Here is a 20,838-nt window from a genome sequence, read left to right on the forward strand (position 1 = left end):
TGCGTAAGGGTAATGAGTGATGGGATCATACCTAATTACATGGAAATGAAGTACTGGCCTTGGCATAATAACATGTAGTGTATTTAAAAGTTAATGTTTACAGATAGATTTGTCAGACAGATTATGTCACATTTATGCACTACATATACTTGCCGTGTAAACTGGTTGAAAGCAATTATTATTTTTTTTTGGCTTGATGTATATGTATACATATATTGAGTCACCAAATATAAGCAGTAACATTCTGTCAAGTTTATGACTTTTTTTTTGTTTAAGTAGCTTTTTCAACTGACTGACAGCAGAGCAAGTCGGCAGATGATGACCATTTGCATTTCTGTTGCTGCTCATATAGGATAAAATTGATAGTAACTGAGCTCTCGGAATATTTGGAAGCCTGATGTAACTTAAAATCGCTGAATTTCATTCAGGATTTACGTCTGCTGTAGGTCGGTCCAGGAGACAAAGTTAGGCTTGGTTAACAAAGTACTCTAGTTAAAAGCTGTCTGTCTTCCCTTTCCTTAAAGAGTCATTCAAGTTGACTTCAAGAAGTCTAAATGTTGTAAATTTCCTGTTTTTGCTTTTGAAGTACTATTTACAACATACAGACCTGACACAATTTTCCATCATTAAGGCTATGGGACCACCTACACGATTTTGTCACAGTGTCTATTAAGACAACAGCTGATACATTAAAAAATACCAGAATGGTAGAATTTTCTCTTCAGTCTTGCAATGTTACATGATTATAAGCAAAAATTTACCAGAATATATAATTTCATAATAAGAGATGTCTCTTTTTATGAACCATATTTCCAGCACACATTAATAATTATGTTTCTTTTTACAATTTTAAGGGCATATTGTGGTAAAAGGGTAGTTAGGTACTAAAATTTATGTCGGTTTCAGTCGATGAAACCTTGTTTGACCTTCAGAGTACTATAAATTAAATGGTGTTGATAAAAAAAACCAGCTTTAACATGGAACTATTTATATATCGTTTATCATGGCAAAAAAATTCCCAGCGCACAATGACTAGTTAAAAGGGGTCAAGTGTCGTTATGCCCTTACTCCCACTGCGTAGGATTTAAGTTGTAATTTGATATTTACGCAGATACTTTTTATGTTATGTCAGACTTATGAAATTTATAACTGTATTATTTTGCGTGCTAAATGATAGTAAAATCAGTCAGAGTAACACGAATAGTGATGTAAATCTTATTGTCTGATTGCGACCACCAAGGAATTAAATACTTCTGTGTGTAATGAGGCGAGCCTTAGGTTGTAATAAAAATTTTATTATGTCCCCCACACCACTGTGGTGGGAGACATATTGATTTACTCCTGTCTGTGTGTCTGTCCGTCTGTCACAAATCTTGTCCATGCTCTTAGTCGAACATTTCTCATCCGATCTTCACCAAACTTGAACAAAATGTTTGCCAATAAGTCCTCAGCCAAGTTCCATAACTAGCCTTATGGGCCCAGGCACTTCAGAATTATGGCCCTTTAATTACCGAAAAGACAGTGATACAGGTCTTGGTGCATGGTTGACTCAGATGCATAATGGAGAAGAAATGGCAATGTAGATGATAGGCAGTTGTGGGAGACATGCACTTTTCTCAAAAGCAGCTCTAGTTTATCATTGTGTTAGATTTTTTTAGCCCACCATCATCAGATGGTGGGCTATTAAAATCACTCTGCGTCCGTGGTCCGTCCGTCCGTCATTCCGTCCGTCCGTCCGTCCGTCCGTCAGTCCGTCCGTCCGTTAACAATTTCTCGTTATCGCATCTCCTCAGAAACTACTGGGGGGATTTTGACCAAACTTTGTCAGAATGATGTATTGGTACCCTAGTTGTGTCCCCCTGAAAATCAGACTGGTTCAACAATTTATGAGTGAGTTATGGCCCTTTGTTTAGTTCTATAATTTATATAGATTTATATAGGGAAAAACTTTGAAAACCTTCTTGTCCAAAACCACAGAGCCTAGGGCTTTGATATTTGGTATGAAGCATCATCTAGTGGTCCTCTACCAAGATGATTCAAATTATTTCTCTGGGTCAAATATGGCCCGCCCTGGGGGTCATATGGTTTACATAGACTTATATAGGGAAAAACTTTGAAAATCTTCTTGTCCAAACCACAAAGCCTAGGGCTTTGATACTTGTAATGTAGCATCATCTAGTGGTTCTCTACCAAGTTTGTTCAAATTATCCTCCTAGGGTTAAATATGGCCCCGCCCCGGGGATCACATGGTTCATATAGACTTATATAGGGAAAAGCTTTTAAAATGTTCTTGTCAGTAACTACAACATTCAAACTTGGACCACATGTATATTTTTGAGTGGCAAGATGAACCTTGACATGAGTTGACCTTGATTTTGACGTAGTGACCTACTTTCACATTTCTGTAGCTACAGCCTTCAAATTTGGACCACATGCATAATTTTGTGCACTGGAAAAAACTTTGACCTTTATTTTGACCTAGTGACCTACTTCCACATTTTTGAAGGTACAGGCATCAAATTTGGAACATATGCATAGTTTCGTGTTTCAAAATGAAATTTGACATTGATTTTGACCTAGTGACCTACTTCCACATTTCTCAAGCTACAGCCTTCAAATTTGGACTACGTGCATAGTTTTGTGTTCCGAAAAAAAATTTGACCTTGACATTGACCTAGTGACCTACTTTCACATTTTTGAAGCTACAGCCTTCAAATTTGGACCACTTGCATAGTTTTATGTACTGAAATGACCTTTGACCTTTACATTGACCTAGTGACCTACTTTCACATTTTTAAGTTACAGGCTTCAAATTTGGACCACATGCATAGTTTTGTATTCCGAAATAAAATTTGACCTTGATTTTGACCTAGTGACCTACTTTTACATTTCTCAAGCTACAGCCTTCAAATTTGGACCACATGCATAGTTTTGTGTACCGAAACAAACTTTGACCTTTACATTGACCTAGTGACCTACTTTCACATTTTTGAAGGTACAGGCTTCAAATTTGGACCACATGCATAGTTTTGTATTCCGAAGTAAAATTTGACCTGGATTTTGACCTAGTGACCTACTTTTACATTTCTCAAGCTACAGCCTTCAAATTTGGACCACTTGCATAGATTTGTGTTGTGTATGGAAATGAAATTTGACCTTGAGCTAGTCAATAAGTCTTGAAATTTGGAACACTCAAAAATGGCACATTGGTGGGCGCCAAGATCACTCTGTGATCTCTTGTTTGCTATTATTTACCAGTATGACAGCATAATAACAAAATATAATTATGCTGATGTCCCGTAATTTCATAAAAGAAATGGAAGTTACATGAGGAAGAGTAAAAGAATTTAAATTGAGAGGTTGCAAACTTGATCCTTGTGGGAAACGCATGTTCTTCTTGGCAGTTCTTTAAAACATATTAATAAATCTACAGTCATCTGTCTTTTACAGCTGATTCATAAAGAGAAAAATATATTCTGATGTTGCTTATTTTTGCTCCATTCTTTAACAGGTGCCAATAGCAGTATACTGTTGACTTTGTTGTTTGAGCAAAGATTGGGGGAGGGATTTAGAACAGACCTATATTTATGTTGTTTATTAAATGTTTATACATTATTTTTTTTTTTGTCTACTTTCAGAAAACATTGTGATAACAGAAGATGATTCTAGTAATAGTAACAGAGTTAGTCCCGGTAGTACATCTTCATTAGGTAAGCCACATGTTGAAAATAAAACTACAGTTTCAGCTATAATGTTTACAAGGGACCATCTTATCTTCTTAATACAATATGGAGGTTTCTAACTTTGCTGGCACAGCAGGTATTTCTGAGAACAAAAGAAGAAACAGTAGAATTGATGGAACCGCTTTAAACACATGAAATGCAACCTGAACCACACACTGCAAATCAAACCAACCTTTCTGTACCGGTAATTCTTCTTAACCTTATAAAATGCATTGCTTGTATTGTTCTTGATCAGTGTTACCTCCCTTGACAATGTTAGTCTTTAATTGATGTAATACATGCATTCTCTTGTACCAAAAGAAGGTTGCTTTCAGTCAGTTATGACACCTTGACAGCCAAGGCAGACAGCTGAGACATCATTCAAGGTTCTTAGTTAATTTCTTCCTTTGTAATAGTATACCGCCTTGGTAGCCTAGTGGTAGAGCATCTGTTTCGAATACGAGAGGTCGTGGGTTTGATCCCCAGCCGCGTCATACCAAAGACGTAAAAAATGGTACAGGTAGCTTCCTCGCTTGGCGCTCGGCATTAAGAGGGTAGTGCTAGGACTGGTCAGCCCAGTGTCAGAATAATGTGACTGGGTGGGGTATCATGTCACGTGTCTACGACATGATATTCCATGGAGACAGACATTGAGTATAATTTCTGATTTAAACATTTGTGATGTATTTTAACTGATCGTCAAATGTAGACCAATATCAAATTAGACCATTTGTGGCTTTTTCAAGTCTGGTCTATATACACTGATTTGACAGTATCAGTGTATTGTATATTATGGTTTTACATCTACACCCTTTCAAAGAAAAGGGGGTATATTGTTAGCTCACCTGTCACATAGTGACAAGGTGAGCTTTTGTGACCGCGCAGCGTCCGTCCGTCTGTGCATGCGTTCGTACGTGCGTAAACTTTTGCTTGTGACCACTCTAGAGGTTACATTTTTCATGGGATCTTTATGAAAGTTGGTCAGAATGTTCACCTTGATGATATCTAGGTCAAGTTCGAAACTGGGTCACATGCATCAAAAACTAGGTCAGTAGGTCTAAAAATAAAAAAACCTTGTGACCTCTCTAGAGGCCATATTTTTCAATGGATCTTCATGAAAATTGGTGAGAATGTTCAACTTGATAATATCTAGGTCAAGTTCGAAACTGGGTCAACTGCAGTCAAAAACTAGGTCAGTAGGTCAAATAATAGAAAATCCTTGTGACCTCTCTAGAGGTCATATTTTTCATGGGATCTGCATGAAAAATGGTCAGAATGTTCATCTTGATGATATCTAGGTAAAGCTCGAAACTGGGTCACATCCAGTCCAAAACTAGGTCAGTAGGTCAAATAATAGAAAATCCTTGTGACCTCTGTAGAGGCCGTATTTTTCATGGGATCTGCATGAAAATTGATTAGAATGTTCATCTTGATGATATCTAGGTCAAGTTCGAAACTGGGTCAACTGTGGTCAAAAACTAGGTCAGTAGGTCAAATAATAGAAAATCCTTGTGACCTCTCTGGAGGTCATATTTTTAGCTCACCTGTCACATAGTGACAAGGTGAGCTTTTGTGATCACCCTTCGTCCGTCGTCAGTCCGTGCGTCCGTCCGTCAACAATTTCTTTTCTGCACGATAGTGGTTTCATTTATGATTTTATTTTAACCAAACTTGCACACAACTTGTATCACCATAAGATCACGGTTCCTTTCTTGAACTGGCCAGATCCCATTATGGGTTCCAGAGTTATGGCCCCTGAAAGGGCCAGAATTAGCTATTTTGACCTTGTCTGCGCAATAGCAACTTCATTTATGATTTTATTTTAAACAAACTGGCACACAACTTGTATCACCATAAGATCTTAGTTCCTTTCTTGAACTGGCGAGATTCCACTATGGATTCCAGAGTGATGGCCCCTGAAAGGGCCAGAATTAGCTATTTTGACATTGTCTGCACAATAGCAGCTTCATTTATGATTTGAATTTAATCAAACTTACACAGATCTGGTGTCACCATAAGATCTCGGTTCCTTTCTTGTGCCGGCCAGATCCCATAATGGGTTCCAGAGTTATGACCCCTGAAAGGGCCAAAATTAGCTATTTTGACCTTGTCTGTACAATAGCAGCTTCATTTATGATTTGATTTTAACCAAACATGCATACAATTTGTATCTCCACAAGATCTTGCTTCCTTTCCTCAACTGGCCAGATTCCATTATGGGTTCCAGAGTTTTGGCCCCTTAAAGATCCAAAATTGGCTATTTTGGCATTTGCAGCCATATAGAGACTTCATTTATGGTTTTATTTGATACAAACTTCCAAAATATCTTCAGCAACAATACATCTTGGATTCCATGACAAATCAGATCCAATCATAGGTTCCAAAGTTATTTTATTTCTGATTACCTCCCCTGATTGTAATCAAAATGGATTTATATCCGTAAGTACTTACAGGAATTATTTGAAATTTCATTTTGTTATTAGTTGGACTGAGACAGTCAGGGTAGATAACTGTGGACTGATTTTATCAAATTACCTCCCTTTATTTCAAATTAAAATTGTTATATCTCCATAACTACTGAAGATACTGATATAAACTTTCATTTATGTCAACAGATTTATTTGGCAGATCCTTCTTTTGTCCACTTACAATATTTTTTTTAATTACTTCCCTTTTATGTTACTATAAATAGCTTATTTTTAGTAACTTTTTTTATTATTGGCCGTAGGGAAAAAGATGGAGACCAGTTTTCTGTGGTACATCATGGATAGTACCTCCAATTTTTAGGTGTATTTAAACATATCTATACCTTGTAAGATTTTATTTTCTTTTTGGTTAAATTTCTTTCCTTTGTTGTTCCTGTCCTTTGGACTTAGATTTTTTTTCTGAGGACCTTCTTGTCCTCAAGTGCAGTGATAACAGGTGAGCGATATAGGGCCATCATGGCCCTCTTATTTATTGGATCTGCATGAAAATTGGTCAGAATGTTCATCTTGATGCTATCTAGGTCAAGTTCGAAACTGGATCACGTCCGGTCCAAAACTAGGTCAGTAGGTCAAATAATAGAAAAACCTTGTGACCTCTCTAGAGGTCATATGTTTCATTGGATCTGCATGAAAATTGGTCAGAATATTCATCTTGATAATATCTAGGTCAAGTTTGAAACTGGGTCACATGCGGTCATAAACTAGGTCAGTAGGTCAAATAATAAGAAAAATTGTGACCACTCTAGAGGTCATATTTTTCATGGGATCTGTATGAAAGTTGGTCTGAATGTTCATCTTGATGATATCTAGGTCAAGTTTGAAACCGGGTCAGCTGCGGTCAAAAACTAGGTCACTAGGTCTAAACATAGAAAAACCTTTTGACCTATTTAAAGGCCGTATTTTTTCAACAGATCTTCATGAAAATTGGTGAGAATGTTCACCTTGATGATATCTAGGTCAAGTTTGAACCTGGGTCACGTGCGGTTAAAAACTAGGTCAGTAGGTCTAAAAATAGAAAAACCTTGTGACCTCTCTGGAGGCCATATTTTTCATGAGGTCTTCATGAAAATTGGTGAGAATGTTCATCTTGATGGTATCTAGGTCAGGTACAAAACTGGGTCACATGCCTTTAAAAACTAGGTCATTATGTAAAATAATAGCAAAACCTTGTGACCTCTCTAGAGGCCATATTTTTCAATGGATCTTCATGAAAATTGGTCAGAATTTTTATCTTGATGATATCTAGGTCAAGTTCAGAACTAGGTCACATGAGCTCAAAAACTAGGTCACTTTGTCAAATAATAGAAAAAACGACGTCATACTCAGTTCATGTGGCGACAGGTGAGCGATTCAGGACCATCATGGTCCTCTTGTTTTGCTCATTGTCGTCTGGCTGCCGGTCCATAAGACAGTCTGTAGATCAGTAGATCATTTGGTTTCCATCAGTAACTAGAGAATACTTGGTATGTCAGTAGTCAAACTTAATAATTGCTAATTTTCTGGTCCTTTGGGATCATGGAGTCCATTTAACATGTGTAATAGAGTTCCGCTTAAGCTGGTGCTAGAGGGTGTAAGAGGTGTTGCACATTTCATTACCTCTCATGAACAGACTCATTGAAACCGAGTCTACTATTATTCTTCTTGGTTGCAATCTTGAATGCTTCCAAAGGATCTTTTTACAGATTTTATTAATAGGATGATTGACTTTGGTAGTATAGGAAGCCTAGTTGATTTTGTGTGTGTGGAGGCGGGGGGAGCAGTAAGTCAAAAGGTCAAGACCACAAGACCTTGAGATAGAAAACAATTTCCACTCAAACTCAGTAACTGAAGAATGCTTTGGCCTACAAACTTTATAGGGTGACTGCATGCATGTGGTCAGTAGAAGACCCCTTTTGTGGGAGGGTGGGGGGAGGTCTCTAGTCAAAGATCAGAGTAATCTTCGAATTTAAAGTGATATCCACTCAATAACAAAAGAACCCTTTAGCCTACAGTTGTCAAACTTCATGTGATAATTGCCTGTGGTCAGTAGATGACCCCTTTCAGTTTCATAGGTCACAGTGAAGGCAAGACACAGTGAACTTTAGACTGAAAATAGTTTAAAGAAATAAAAGAAAGCTTTAGTCGGCAGTCTTCAGGATTGTAGCCTATAGTCAATATGACCCTTGTTGTTTTTGATATATTTTGATCTAAGGTCAAGGTTACAGTATACAAAATTACATTCTTGTGACAGGCCATGGTATGGGGCATATGTGTTTTACAAACAACTTGTCTTTTCTATTCTTAGCAACCTGTAAACAACCTTCCTACCAGGGAAAATGTAGAGATTTCAAAGTCAAATGGTATTATAATTCATCAACGGAAACATGCGATAGATTCTGGTATGGCGGATGTGATGGCAATGATAACAGATTTGACAATGAAAATGACTGTAGACGTGCCTGCTCACAAGGCCGAGCACCTGAACCAGAAGAAGGTAAGAGGAATCTGGCCTCTTTGAACAACACCTATAAAGAGTATAATACTTGGCTAAAAAGGTCATTTTAACCTCTGTTAAAGGAGAACAAAGGTCAGGAGATTCTTCCCATTTAAACCAGTTTCTTAACAAATTAACATGAATAGTGATGTCTTCATACAGAAATCAAGGGTTGTCTTGTTTGTGGTGTTGCTTTTTAAAGGTTTAACTGTAGATTTTTTAATGGAAAGAAAGAGCATTGATATGCTGTTCAACATTTACCCTGCTAAATTATGTCTCCCCCCACTTGACATTGTTTTTGCCCTGTCCGTCTGTCTTTCCGTCTGATCAGTAACTGGAGAACCATTTGACCTACAACCTCCAAACTTCATAGGATGGCAGGGCTTATGGATGACTCCTATTGTTTTTGTTGTCACTCCATCAAAGGTCAAGGTCACAGGGGCCTGAAACAATAACTTGAGAACCACTTGACCCAGAATGTTGAAACTTCATAGGATGATTGGTCATGCAGAGTAGATGACTCCTATTGGTTTTGGGGTCACTCTATTTAAGGTCAAGGTCACAGGGGCCTGAACATGGAAAACCATTTCCAGTCAGTTAGTTGAGAACCACTTGACCCAGAATGATGAAACTTCATAGGATGATTGGACATGCAGAGTAGATGACCCCTATTGATTTTGGGGTCACTCTATTAAAGGTCAAGGTCATAGCAGACAGAACATGGAAATCCATTTCTGGTCAATAACTTGAGAACCATTTGACCTAGAACCCTCAAACTTCTTAGGGCGATAGGACTTACAGAATAGATAACCACTATTGTTTTTGGGGCCACTCCATTAAAGGTCAAGGTCACAGGGAGCTGAACATAGGAAACTCTTTCCAATTCATAACTTGAGAACCATTTGACCCAGAATGTTGAAACTAAATAGGATGATTAGACTTGCAAAGAGATGACCCCTATTGATTTTGGGGTCACTCTATTAAAGGTCAAGGTCACAGGGACGTTAACATGGGAAACCATTTCTGGTCAGTAACTTGAGAACCATTGAAATTTCATAGGATGATTGGACATGCATAGTAGATGACCCCTATTGATTTTGGGGTCACTATTAAAGGTCAAGGTCACAGCAGACAGAACATGAAAATCCATTTCCGGTCAATAACTTGAGAACCATTTGACCTAGAACCTTCAAACTTCATAGGATGTTAGGACTTACAGAGTAAACAACCCCTATTGTTTTTGGGGTCACTCCATCAAAGGTCAAGGTCACAGGGGGCTGAACATAGAAAACTCTTTCCAATCAATAACTTTAGAACTACTTGACCCAGAATGCTGAAACTTAATAGGAAGATTGGACATGCAGAGTAGATGACCCCTACTGATTTTGAGGTCACTCGATCAAAGTTCAAGGTCACAGGGGCCTGAACATGGAAAACTGTTTCCAATTCATAACTTGAGAACCACTAGGCCCAGAGTATTGAAACTTAGTGGGATGATTTGACATGCAAAGTAGATGATCCCTATTGCAGCCAACCATCAGTGTCTGTTTGACTTCCACTCCAGTCCCCTATTGACTTCTTGCCCATACAACTATGCATTGGGTGAGACATGCGCTTTTCTACAAAAGAATCTTCTAGTTTCTAATACAAACTGGTCCATCATTCAGTTTGGGTAGTACCACTTATTATTCAGAGGGGTGTTTTTTTCACTGAACATTTACTGACTGTGCAGGCTGATATTGGTCAGTGTAGAATTTGATTAAACCTTGATTTTTCAAAACTTCAGAATATACTTTTTCTCTAGACTGATTTGAAAAATTTGGAGCATACACAAGTTTTTCATTATGGGAGTTTATGAAAAATCACAGTTTTCTACAATGTAGATTTTTATGCAACTTCCCACAGCTGTAAATTAATGTCATATAATAATTATGATGAAATAAAAAATATATGTGCTTGTTTTTGAAATATTTGGCCATGATTAACCCTTAGCCTGCTGCAGGCGAATTTAACAGCCTTTGCAAACAGCTTGGAACCAGATCAGACGCCGATTTAAACGGCGTCTGATCAGGTTCCAAGCTGTTAGCTACTCTGACAATATTTCTTCCAATTTTGGAGCAAATTGAATGAACTTTACAATTTTAGCAGACGACATTTAAGCAGACGACAATTTATCTAGCATGCTAAAGGTTAAAGAGATTTGCTATTTGAAACTGTTTTGAAGACTTTTTTTAAATTCTTTAACCTGTCGGATGTTTTAATATCATATTATAACTGAAAAAAAACAAAACAACCCAATAACATAACCATGTAATAACTTTACTCACTGGTTGCCATTAATTCATAAGATGACTTTCATTTCTTTATACCAACTCCAGGCTTTATTTTATGCTGTCGGGGATAAATAGTGTTATGCCATTACTAAACATGCAAAACTACCTTAACACAAAGTGATATTTTGGAAGAGTTGTCACCCTTGATTTGCATGTCTTCTGAGGTTCTACTGAAACTAGCCAAGGGCAGACATGCTTTTTCATTAAAAACACAATAACAACAAATGACAGTTTCTTGATTAAACATCTAGAAGACTAAAGTGATATTTTCTCAGAAAAACAGATCATTCATCATTCAGGAAGTGTTATAATTGATTGCATATAAATTGCTTCGTTAAGGGATTGTGCAACGAAAATAGAAAAGTTTTCAATCAAAACGTCTACATATGAGTCTAATATTGCTTCATGATTACGTCTCGCACATTTTCTTTCCCAGATGGTGCAAAATGTGAATTTTGTATTCAAAAAATTGTTTGCAATACTGCCGTACAGGTTATTAGCTTTATTGTTTATATTTAAATATGCATGAGTTCTGCAGCGGAGGTATTGTGCAACATGGGGAGCGAAGCATTCATCTGTGAAAGAGCGAGTGTGTACTCTTTGATGCATAGCTCATGATCTTTTTATTACATGCTCTATAACTAAAAAATGAGATACATTTGTATTTTAGACTGGGAAAAATTTAAAATATCGGTGTAAATGAACATTTTAATTGTGAAGCCACACATTAAAATGATGCCATAAATGATGTCATGCATGCAATATGATATAGATTTACAGGTCAGTACTAAAAAAAGTGGTTTTATGTTACAGTATAAATTAATGGAATTTGAATTGAACAATATGCAACATCAAATTCTTCTTCATGATAAAACTGTGCATATAGGAGAGATGGCTTTAATTGTGCCAGTTATCTGCAAATCTAGCGACTTGCATAACAGCTGTGAATGTTATGAATCATATCTTCTAAATTATAACAATTGTAATGTGATAATTCTTAGAAACTTGAATTTAGCTGTTGTCCATAAAATCGTGAAATAGAAATGACATGTAAAATCCTAACTTACAGAAATATGATATTGCTGGTTTGTTTTACGAAAACTTCAAAAATATTTGGTTCTAAAAGTATGGTCAAAAAGCCGAGTGCAATTTACTGTAACTGTTGCCAACATAAAGTATGCAGATGAATGAATTTTGGAAGTATTTATAATTGTGTGGTACTGAATACTGATGAGTTAGCTTTTTACATATCATTATCAGCTCCTTTTCAAATTCTGGGCGATATAAATCATTTCTCGATCCATTATATGTGCTAGTTTAGGTCTAGTTTATATAAATTATGTAGAGATAAACTATAATCTATTTGCAGTCCATCTCTGTTTAAATTATGTTGTTAGATTTTTTTTAAAAAGGGAGAAATTTAAAGTGCTTGCAGTTTAGACTTAATCGCTATGTAATGGAAGTTTTAGATGCACAATTTGGCAATTGTTTTTTAAAAAAAAAAAATTCTCTTCTCGAGCACATTCTAAATTTGTGAAAAGGTATTGCAGTGCAAAAAGAAGAAAAATTTTTAGTTACATATTATAAATAATTATTATCTGAAAACCTGCCAGTCATTGAACAGCAGTAGAAAGCTACTTGAATAAATTTTCTAATTCAGATTTAAGTTTGAATTATACTTAAGGTTGTTAAAAGTGCATCAAATTGCAAAAATCTAAGATTTATCAAGTTTTGAAAATTTAATAGTATTGCATAGGCATTATTGTGCAAAGAAATCAATTTGGTAAAAGGTAAAAAAAATTTCATAATGCTAAAAACAGACTTAAAAGACAGATACCAGACATACGTTTCATTTTAGATTATTACGGCCTGAGAGACAAAGCGGTAGAAGGCATTTGAAAAATTTGTTGCAGAAAAAAAAGCAGCAGAAAATCCATGTATACCCCAGTTAAGTTTAGTCATAAAAGATAAAACATTGATGGTTTAGATATAAACAGACATCTATCTCCATTAAAATCTTGTCCTTTTCACTGGTAACCTCCTGGGCTTACTAGCAAATTGGCAGGTATAAAAGTGTTGACCAAATTAGCAATTCATCCATTATGTTGGGTTGAAAGTACTGACCATTAAGATGGTAAGACCATCAAGGTCATCTAATTTTGTCTATACTAAGAGAAGATATGTTGGTATATAGCTGGACCTTTAAATTTTAATACCATGTTAGTAGCATTCTAATATGTATGTTAAACAGTTACTGCTCCCAAAACACTTTCGTCCCTATAATTATATGCAGTATTTATGTTATGTCTAGTGGATACATAGTAGGTCAAGAGCATTTAGTTGGCTTCCCTTGACAATTTGCTTGAACCTTGGACATTGATCTATCGTCATAAGTGCTCCGTATGATTTTTTACTCCTGACTGGTGTAAATTAATGGGAAAATTCCTCAAAAAAAGTCCAGTTTTATCCCTTAAGTGTGCTTAAAATTTATATTCTGTACATTTGACAAAGTACTATACTACCCTTAAGAGGCCTTATACACCTCCACAACAAGAGTATTTTGAAATTTCTCATCTGTGTACTTCACAAAAAGGTCAAGGTCAAATGGTGCTTTTCCTGTGGAACATCCTTTTTCCTTCCAATTAAATCCATGTGATGTTTAGATGAAAGCAATACCACTTATTCTTGCATTTGGCATAGATTTTTGCTCTTATGTGAGAATTGCTGGTACAAGATATATTTCCTGATGAACCCATAAATAGAGGTTTGTTTGCAGCTCTTGATTGCTTTTATTGTTGCTAATTGTTTCTCGACATGAAATTCAGCTTTCATATTCCTTTGTTTTCACACAAATAAGGAGATAATTGATACATTATGTTGAAATTCAAGGATAATAGCTTTGTATTGTTGTTGCCTTGCCCAGACACAGAGCTATTCTTCTTTTACGTCTCACTTAGGACTTCCTAGTATTTCATAGTTTTGTCAGTGAATAATGAAAAAGTGTAACCAACTTATGTAATAATTTGTCAGTTCTAAGAAGAGTTGCTATAAAAAGCATGTATTTTCAGAATTATTATTTTTTTCAAAAACATAGTATTTGGGGGCTATTTTTGTGACATCACAGGCAATGGTCAACCAGCTATATATTCATTTTCAAATGCATATCTCCAAAACTGTTTAATTTATTTTCAAATCTTTACCCATACCCATCATTAACACCAGGTATTGCCAAACAACCCTAAATTCCTGGCCTCTGATTTGGAGGTTCCTCCTTCCTGAATTATTGTGGCATCTTACATAAATCATCTCCATCAAAATCTTTATATAATTATAATGTAACAAAATATTTGTTTCTGTCCAATGAAAAAATTAGCAATTTCTGCTATTTCAGCAAAAAAAATGCATCTTGCTGATTCTATCATAAAATAGTCTGCAGAAAATGTAAGAAGCATGTTTAGGATGCCTGTATTAAGTTTTAGAGCATTAAACATGGCTTAATTTTAATACACAGGTTTATACAATTCTTTTAGAATATATATTTCATTTCTTAATTACTTTCTGAGAAGCCATTTGAAATATCTTTGTAACTGTTAAAAGCTATAAATTTTGTTGATTATAAGTTTGATATAACTTTAATTTTCTACCAGCTTTGGATTTTTTTGATTCTGCATGTTTTGATCATCAGATGAAACAAAAACCAACTATACATTATCCAGCTGTCTCACTCAGAAGTTTCAAATCAACACTTTGAAATAGAAAAAAACAGAGAGATTATTATTATTTCATTATTTATAAATGTATTTGCATCTGTTATAAAATAAATCACTCACTCTGCCTGTCTGTTTATTTAATCTCTCTCTATGTAAGTTCAGGTCTTTATAGGAAATCTTCAGTAATATCATTACATTACTTATTAGTATAGCATGTGAAAGATTTAAAGTTGTCTTTTAAATTTAAATCATTCATCTGGTTTAATGGCATGTCAGTATCTCCTAAACTCCTTAAGGATTTTCATGAAAAATGGGTAAAATGTTTGCCTCAACATTAATACATTTATGTCCAGTTGTTCGAGCCAAAGGTCAGTGTCACAACTCTATTTGAATCACAGAGTCTCTGTCAGAGTCACATCTTCTGAACACCTAGAAAGCATTTCAGAAAACTACCTATTGCTCCATACTTCAAAGCATTCATGCAGTATAATCTTCCCTGGGAAGATTTCATCAATTTTGCTTATTAGTGATATTCTGTTTCATTAATATCAAATAAAAGAAGAATTGGATATATGTTATGAGTCATGTTACAGACTTGTTGTTGTTTGACATTATTGTACTCTGTAATATTCAAAGCAACAATTCCAGAATGAGGACAGTATATACAAACTCATAATTTGCCTCATTATTCATCAGTATTGATTTCGCAAGAAAGTCAGAATATTTTAAAATGCCATACTTATGCTCATCATCTGTTAGTTTTTTGTTCTGAAACACTTAAGAGAGCCTCAACTGTAACTTGTACAATTCAAGAGATTCAAATTAACCTTTGTACAAATGTTAAGCATGAAGAAGAGGTGTCTTGTGTGTATGTCAAGTATGTACCTCAATAATCAAGGTCACAGACAGGGATCATAGCACTTAACCCTAGCCTAAACCCACGCAAGGCATTCCACCCACAGATTAGGTGGGGCATTTGACCTTTGTTCAAAGTAACATCTCTTGTGTTCATTGTGTTTATTCTATAGCTGTAAAATTTTACATAGATTGTTTTCATTTCAAAACTAACAGCCAGATTTGGTAAGCTCAGACTAGGTAGTGCACAAGTACTGCCGGTTAGGAAATTGATGTCTGATTTGCAAGTGCAAAGTGACATCACATATGACAAGATGACTGAAGACAATATGATGATGTCATTTTACTCATTACCTCATATTCATGTGGAGAAGTTGTGAGTAACATGTGGAGTGATACTGAATCCAGGAACACTGGTCTAAGCTTATCTGACCACCCTTACTTGATTGAAATATTTTGAAAAATGGAATTCAATCCATTGCATACAAACAAAGAAGCAAAATTGACAGCAACTTTTGGAAATTTAACATTTATCATGCTGGAGCACGTATCATGCTGGACACGATTGATTCTGCCATTGCAACCAGTGTAGATCATGATCAGCCTGCACATCTGTGCAGTCTGATGATAGATCTTGATCTGCACTGTTCTTCATTCAGGCAGTACCTTTTTGGTAAGCGCCTCTTTTAACAGTTATAGTACTGTCCAGATTGAAAGATGGACAAATTCATTATAGAAATTTAGCAGGGTTAGGGTTAATATACATGTTAGAGACTGCTTTACATGGTGATTTTCTATCTCGTTCCTTATTCTGCAGGTTCCATACCACTGTATAGTGTTCTGAAGCATCTGCAGCTTCCATACCATTCCATGTTCTGACTATATCATTCTTTAATCTGAAGCAAAGAGCTGATGTTGTAAGAATTGTCATAGGATATTATTATGACATTGGTATCATAAAACAAAAATGGACTGCATCTTTTGATAGAAACATTATTAATTATTTCTCTGGAGAAATCATCTGTCTCGGGTTTCACCTTTATTATCTCACCTTTTAAGTCTATATCCTCATTTTACTTCTGCGTAAAACTCCCGTTGGGAAAACTTTGCATCACTTCATAAGAGGCTGAATGTAATGATAGAATATAATATTACTCTGTTTGTATTGGGTCTGAACTGAATAATTTCCCATCTTGTCTAGACATATCATTCTTTCTGACCGTTTTTGGGTGAACGATGCTGATTCAGTTTTGAAGATGGTCCTTCAGACTTCTTAGTCACGGTCCTTCAGACTTCTTAGTCACGGTCCTTCAGACTTCTTAGTCACTCTGATTTAAGACAGGATCAGCTAATGGTTGCAGGGTGTCATCATTTTCAGTAAATATTTGATTTTGTTTAATTGTTACATCTTTACTGGTCTGGCCAGGATTGAGGATTGGGCTAGTGCAGCTTCAGGATATACTTGCAGGCTTTAACTTGCTGACCACAGTTTTCTTTTCAATAAAAAATTATAACAATTTCATATTACAGTTTTGTTCACAGAAAACTTTCTGGAATCACAAATTTGTGGATTTCAACTAAATTTTGAATATAAAGTGGTTGGAAATTTTCTCTGTTTGATTCTTTAATATGAAAGCAAAAAGTATGAAAATTTTGAATATAAAGTGGTTGGAAATTTTCTCTGTTTGATTCTTATGAAACCAAAAAGTATGAAAATTTTGAAATTTTGAATATAAAGTGGTTGGAAATTTTCTCTGTTTGATTCTTATGAAACCAAAAATTATGAAAATTAGTACTATAGGAATAATGATGATACATTCTACTTTCAAATGTAGCCGCTGTTTTGTGCATTTTATTCACTTATAGATATCTGTGTCATTTATAGAAGTGGAAAACTGCCAAATATATGAGACGAAATTCAAGTGCAGCACATGTACGACCTGTCTGCATGCAATCATTTATTTACAAGGTTGTCCCAGTGTTTATGAGAGTGACACTGATAGCTACAGTTATGATGAAGGCGTGTTTAGTCATATATTTTAGTTCTACTTTCGGTTGCAGTGTTAGTCATATATATTTTAGTTCTACTTTCGGTTGCAGTGTTAGTCATATATATTTTAGTTCTACTTTCGGTTGCAGTGTTAGTCATATATATTTTAGTTCTACTTTTGGTTGCAGTGTTAGTCATATATATTTTAGTTCTACTTTAGTTGCAATGTTTTGGTAAATTTGAAAAAAAAATTTAATCTAATGTCCAACTTTCTAACAAGTAGTATTTTGAGTAAGGGCCCTTAAGAATTATATCAAAATTTGTTTAAAGATTTCGCCCACTGACAAAGAAATAATGCATCAGGAAATGCGATTAGGCGGTAGAACATTGATAATACAGCTGGTAGAACATTGATTACAGACGGGAAATTACATTATATCTCTGTAAAACATTCTCATTAGTCAGCATAAATACCAAAATGTTTATTTACTTATTTACAAACTTGTCAATAAGTTGTCTTGTATTTCTTGGCAAGAACTAAACCACTTGTTCTCTATGGTCGGTTTTTTTTAGCTCACCTGTCACAAAGTGACAAGGTGAGCTTTTGTGATCGCGCAGTGTCCGTCGTCCGTCGTCCGTCCGTGCGTCCGTGCGTCCGTAAACTTTTTGCTTGTGACCACTCTAGAGGTCACATTTTTCATGGGATCTTTATGAAAATTGGTCAGAATGTTCATCTTGATGATATCTAGGTCAAGTTCGAAACTGGGTCACGTGCGGTCAAAAACTAGGTCAGTAGGTCTAAAAATAGAAAAACCTTGTGACCACTCTAGAGGTCACATTTTTCATGTGATCTTCATGAAAATTGGTCAGAATGTTCATCTTGATGATATCTAGGTCAAGTTCGAAACTGGGTCACGTGAAGTCAAAAACTAGGTCAGTAGGTCTAAAAATAGAAAAACCTTGTGACCACTCTAGAGGTCACATTTTTCATGGGATCTTCATGAAAGTTGGTCAGAATGTTCATCTTGATGATGTCTAGGTCAAGTTCGAAACTGGGTCACGTGCAGTCAAAAACTAGGTCAGTAGGTCTAAAAATAGAAAAACCTTGTGACCACTCTAGAGGTCACATTTTTCATGGGATCTTCATGAAAGTTGGTCAGAATGTTCATCTTGATGATGTCTAGGTCAAGTTCGAAACTGGGTCACGTGCGGTCAAAAACTAGGTCAGTAGGTCTAAAAATAGAAAAACCTTGTGACCACTCTAGAGGTCACATTTTTCATGGGATCTTCATGAAAGTTGGTCAGATTGTTCATCTTGATGATATCTAGGTCAGGTTCGAAACTGGGTCACGTGTGGTCAAAAACTAGGTCAGTAGGTCTAAAAATAGAAAAACCTTGTGACCACTCTAGAGGTCACATTTTTCATGGGATCTTCATGAAAGTTGGTCAGAATGTTCATCTTGATGATATCTAGGTCAAGTTCGAAACTGGGTCACGTGGAGTCAAAAACTAGGTCAGTAGGTCTAAAAATAGAAAAACCTTGTGACCACTCTAGAGGTCACATTTTTCATGGGATCTTTATGAAAGTTGGTCAGAATGTTCATCTTGATGATATCTAGGTCAAATTCGAAACTGGGTCACGTGCCTTCAGAAACTAGGTCAGTAGGTCTAAAAATACAAAAACCTTGTGACCACTCTAGAGGTCACATTTTTCATGGGATCTTCATGAAAGTTGGTCAGAATGTTCATCTTGATGATATCTAGGTCAAGTTCGAAACTGGGTCACGTGCGGTCAAAAACTAGGTCAGTAGGTCTAAAAATAGAAAAACCTTGTGACCACTCTAGAGGTCACATTTTTCATGGGATCTTCATGAAAAATGGTCAGAAGTGTTCATCTTGATGATATCTAGGTCAAGTTCGAAACTGGGTGACGTGCGGTCAAAAACTAGGTCAGTAGGTCTAAAAATAGAAAAACCTTGTGACCACTCTAGAGGTCACATTTTTCATGGGATCTTCATGAAAAATGGTCAGAATGTTCATCTTGAATATATCTAGGTCAAGTGCGAAACTGGGTTACGTGCCTTCAAAAACTAGGTCAGTAGGTCTAAAAAAGAAAAACCTTGTGACCACTCTAGAGGTCACATTTTTCTTGGGATCTTCATGAAAGTTGGTCAGAATGTTCATCTTGATGATTTCTAGGTCAAGTTCGAAACTGGGTCACGTGCGGTCAAAAACTAGGTCAGTAGGTCTAAAAATAGAAAAACCTTGTGACCACTCTAGAGGTCACATTTTTCATGGGATCTTTATGAAAGTTGGTCAGAATGTTCATCTTGATGATATCTAGGTCAAGTTCGAAACTGGGTCACGTGCCTTCAAAAACTAGGTCAGTAGGTCTAAAAATAGAAAAACCTTGTGACCACTCTAGAGGTCACATTTTTCATGGGATCTTCATGAAAGTTGGTCAAAAACGATGTCATACTCAAAACTGGGTCATGTGGGAAGAGGTGAGCGATTCAGGACCATCATGGTCCTCTTGTTTAACTATGGAGAGTGGTAGCCTCTGGTTGTAGAATAAGATGTATAAAATGGAAAATTGGCTTTTTTAGCTCACCTGTCACAAAGTGACAAGGTGAGCTTTTGTGATCGCGTGGCGTCCGTCGTCCGTTGTCCGTCCATCCGTCCGTCTGTACGTTCGTGCGTGCGTAAACTTTTGCTTGTGACCACTCTAGAGGTCACATTTTTCATGGGATCTTTATGAAAGTTGGTCTGAATGTTCATCTTGATGATATCTAGGTCAAGTTCGAAACTGGGTCACGTGCGGTCAAAAACTAGGTCAGTAGGTCTAAAAATAGAAAAACCTTGTGACCTCTCTAGAGGCCATATTTCTCAATGGATCTTCATGAAAATTGGTCAGAATGTTCGTCTTGATGATATCTAGGTCAAGTTCGAAACTGGGTCATGTGGGGTCAAAAACTAGGTCAGTAGGTCTAAAAATAAAAAAAACTTGTGATCTCTTTAGAGGCCATGTTTCTCAATGGATCTTCATGAAAATTGATCAGAATGTTCCTCTTGATGATATCTAGGTCAAGTTCGAAACTGGGTCACGTGCGGTCAAAAACTAGGTCAGTAGGTCGAAAAATAGAAAAACCTTGTGACCTCTCTAGAGGCCATATTTTTCATGAGATCTTCATGATAATTGGTGAGAATGTTCACCTTGATGATATCTAGGTCAGATTCAGAAGTGGGTCACGTGCCTTCAAAAACTAGGT

At 36.1% G+C, this 20,838-nt stretch overlaps 1 protein-coding gene across 1 annotated transcript in view; it reads left to right on the top strand.

Moving 5' to 3' along the window:
• The window catches only part of LOC123564804 (papilin-like), a 409,588-nt gene that overhangs the window by 336,412 nt on the left and 52,338 nt on the right, over positions 1-20,838 (top strand). Inside the window, exons 19-20 of the mRNA XM_053520994.1 lie at positions 3,639-3,710; positions 8,493-8,681. Coding sequence (XP_053376969.1) covers positions 3,639-3,710; positions 8,493-8,681 — 261 coding nt within the window. The remainder of the gene's footprint in view (positions 1-3,638; positions 3,711-8,492; positions 8,682-20,838) is intronic.

Source organism: Mercenaria mercenaria, chromosome 1, assembly GCF_021730395.1.
Source record: "Mercenaria mercenaria strain notata chromosome 1, MADL_Memer_1, whole genome shotgun sequence".
NCBI classification, from domain to species: Eukaryota; Metazoa; Mollusca; class Bivalvia; order Venerida; family Veneridae; genus Mercenaria; species Mercenaria mercenaria.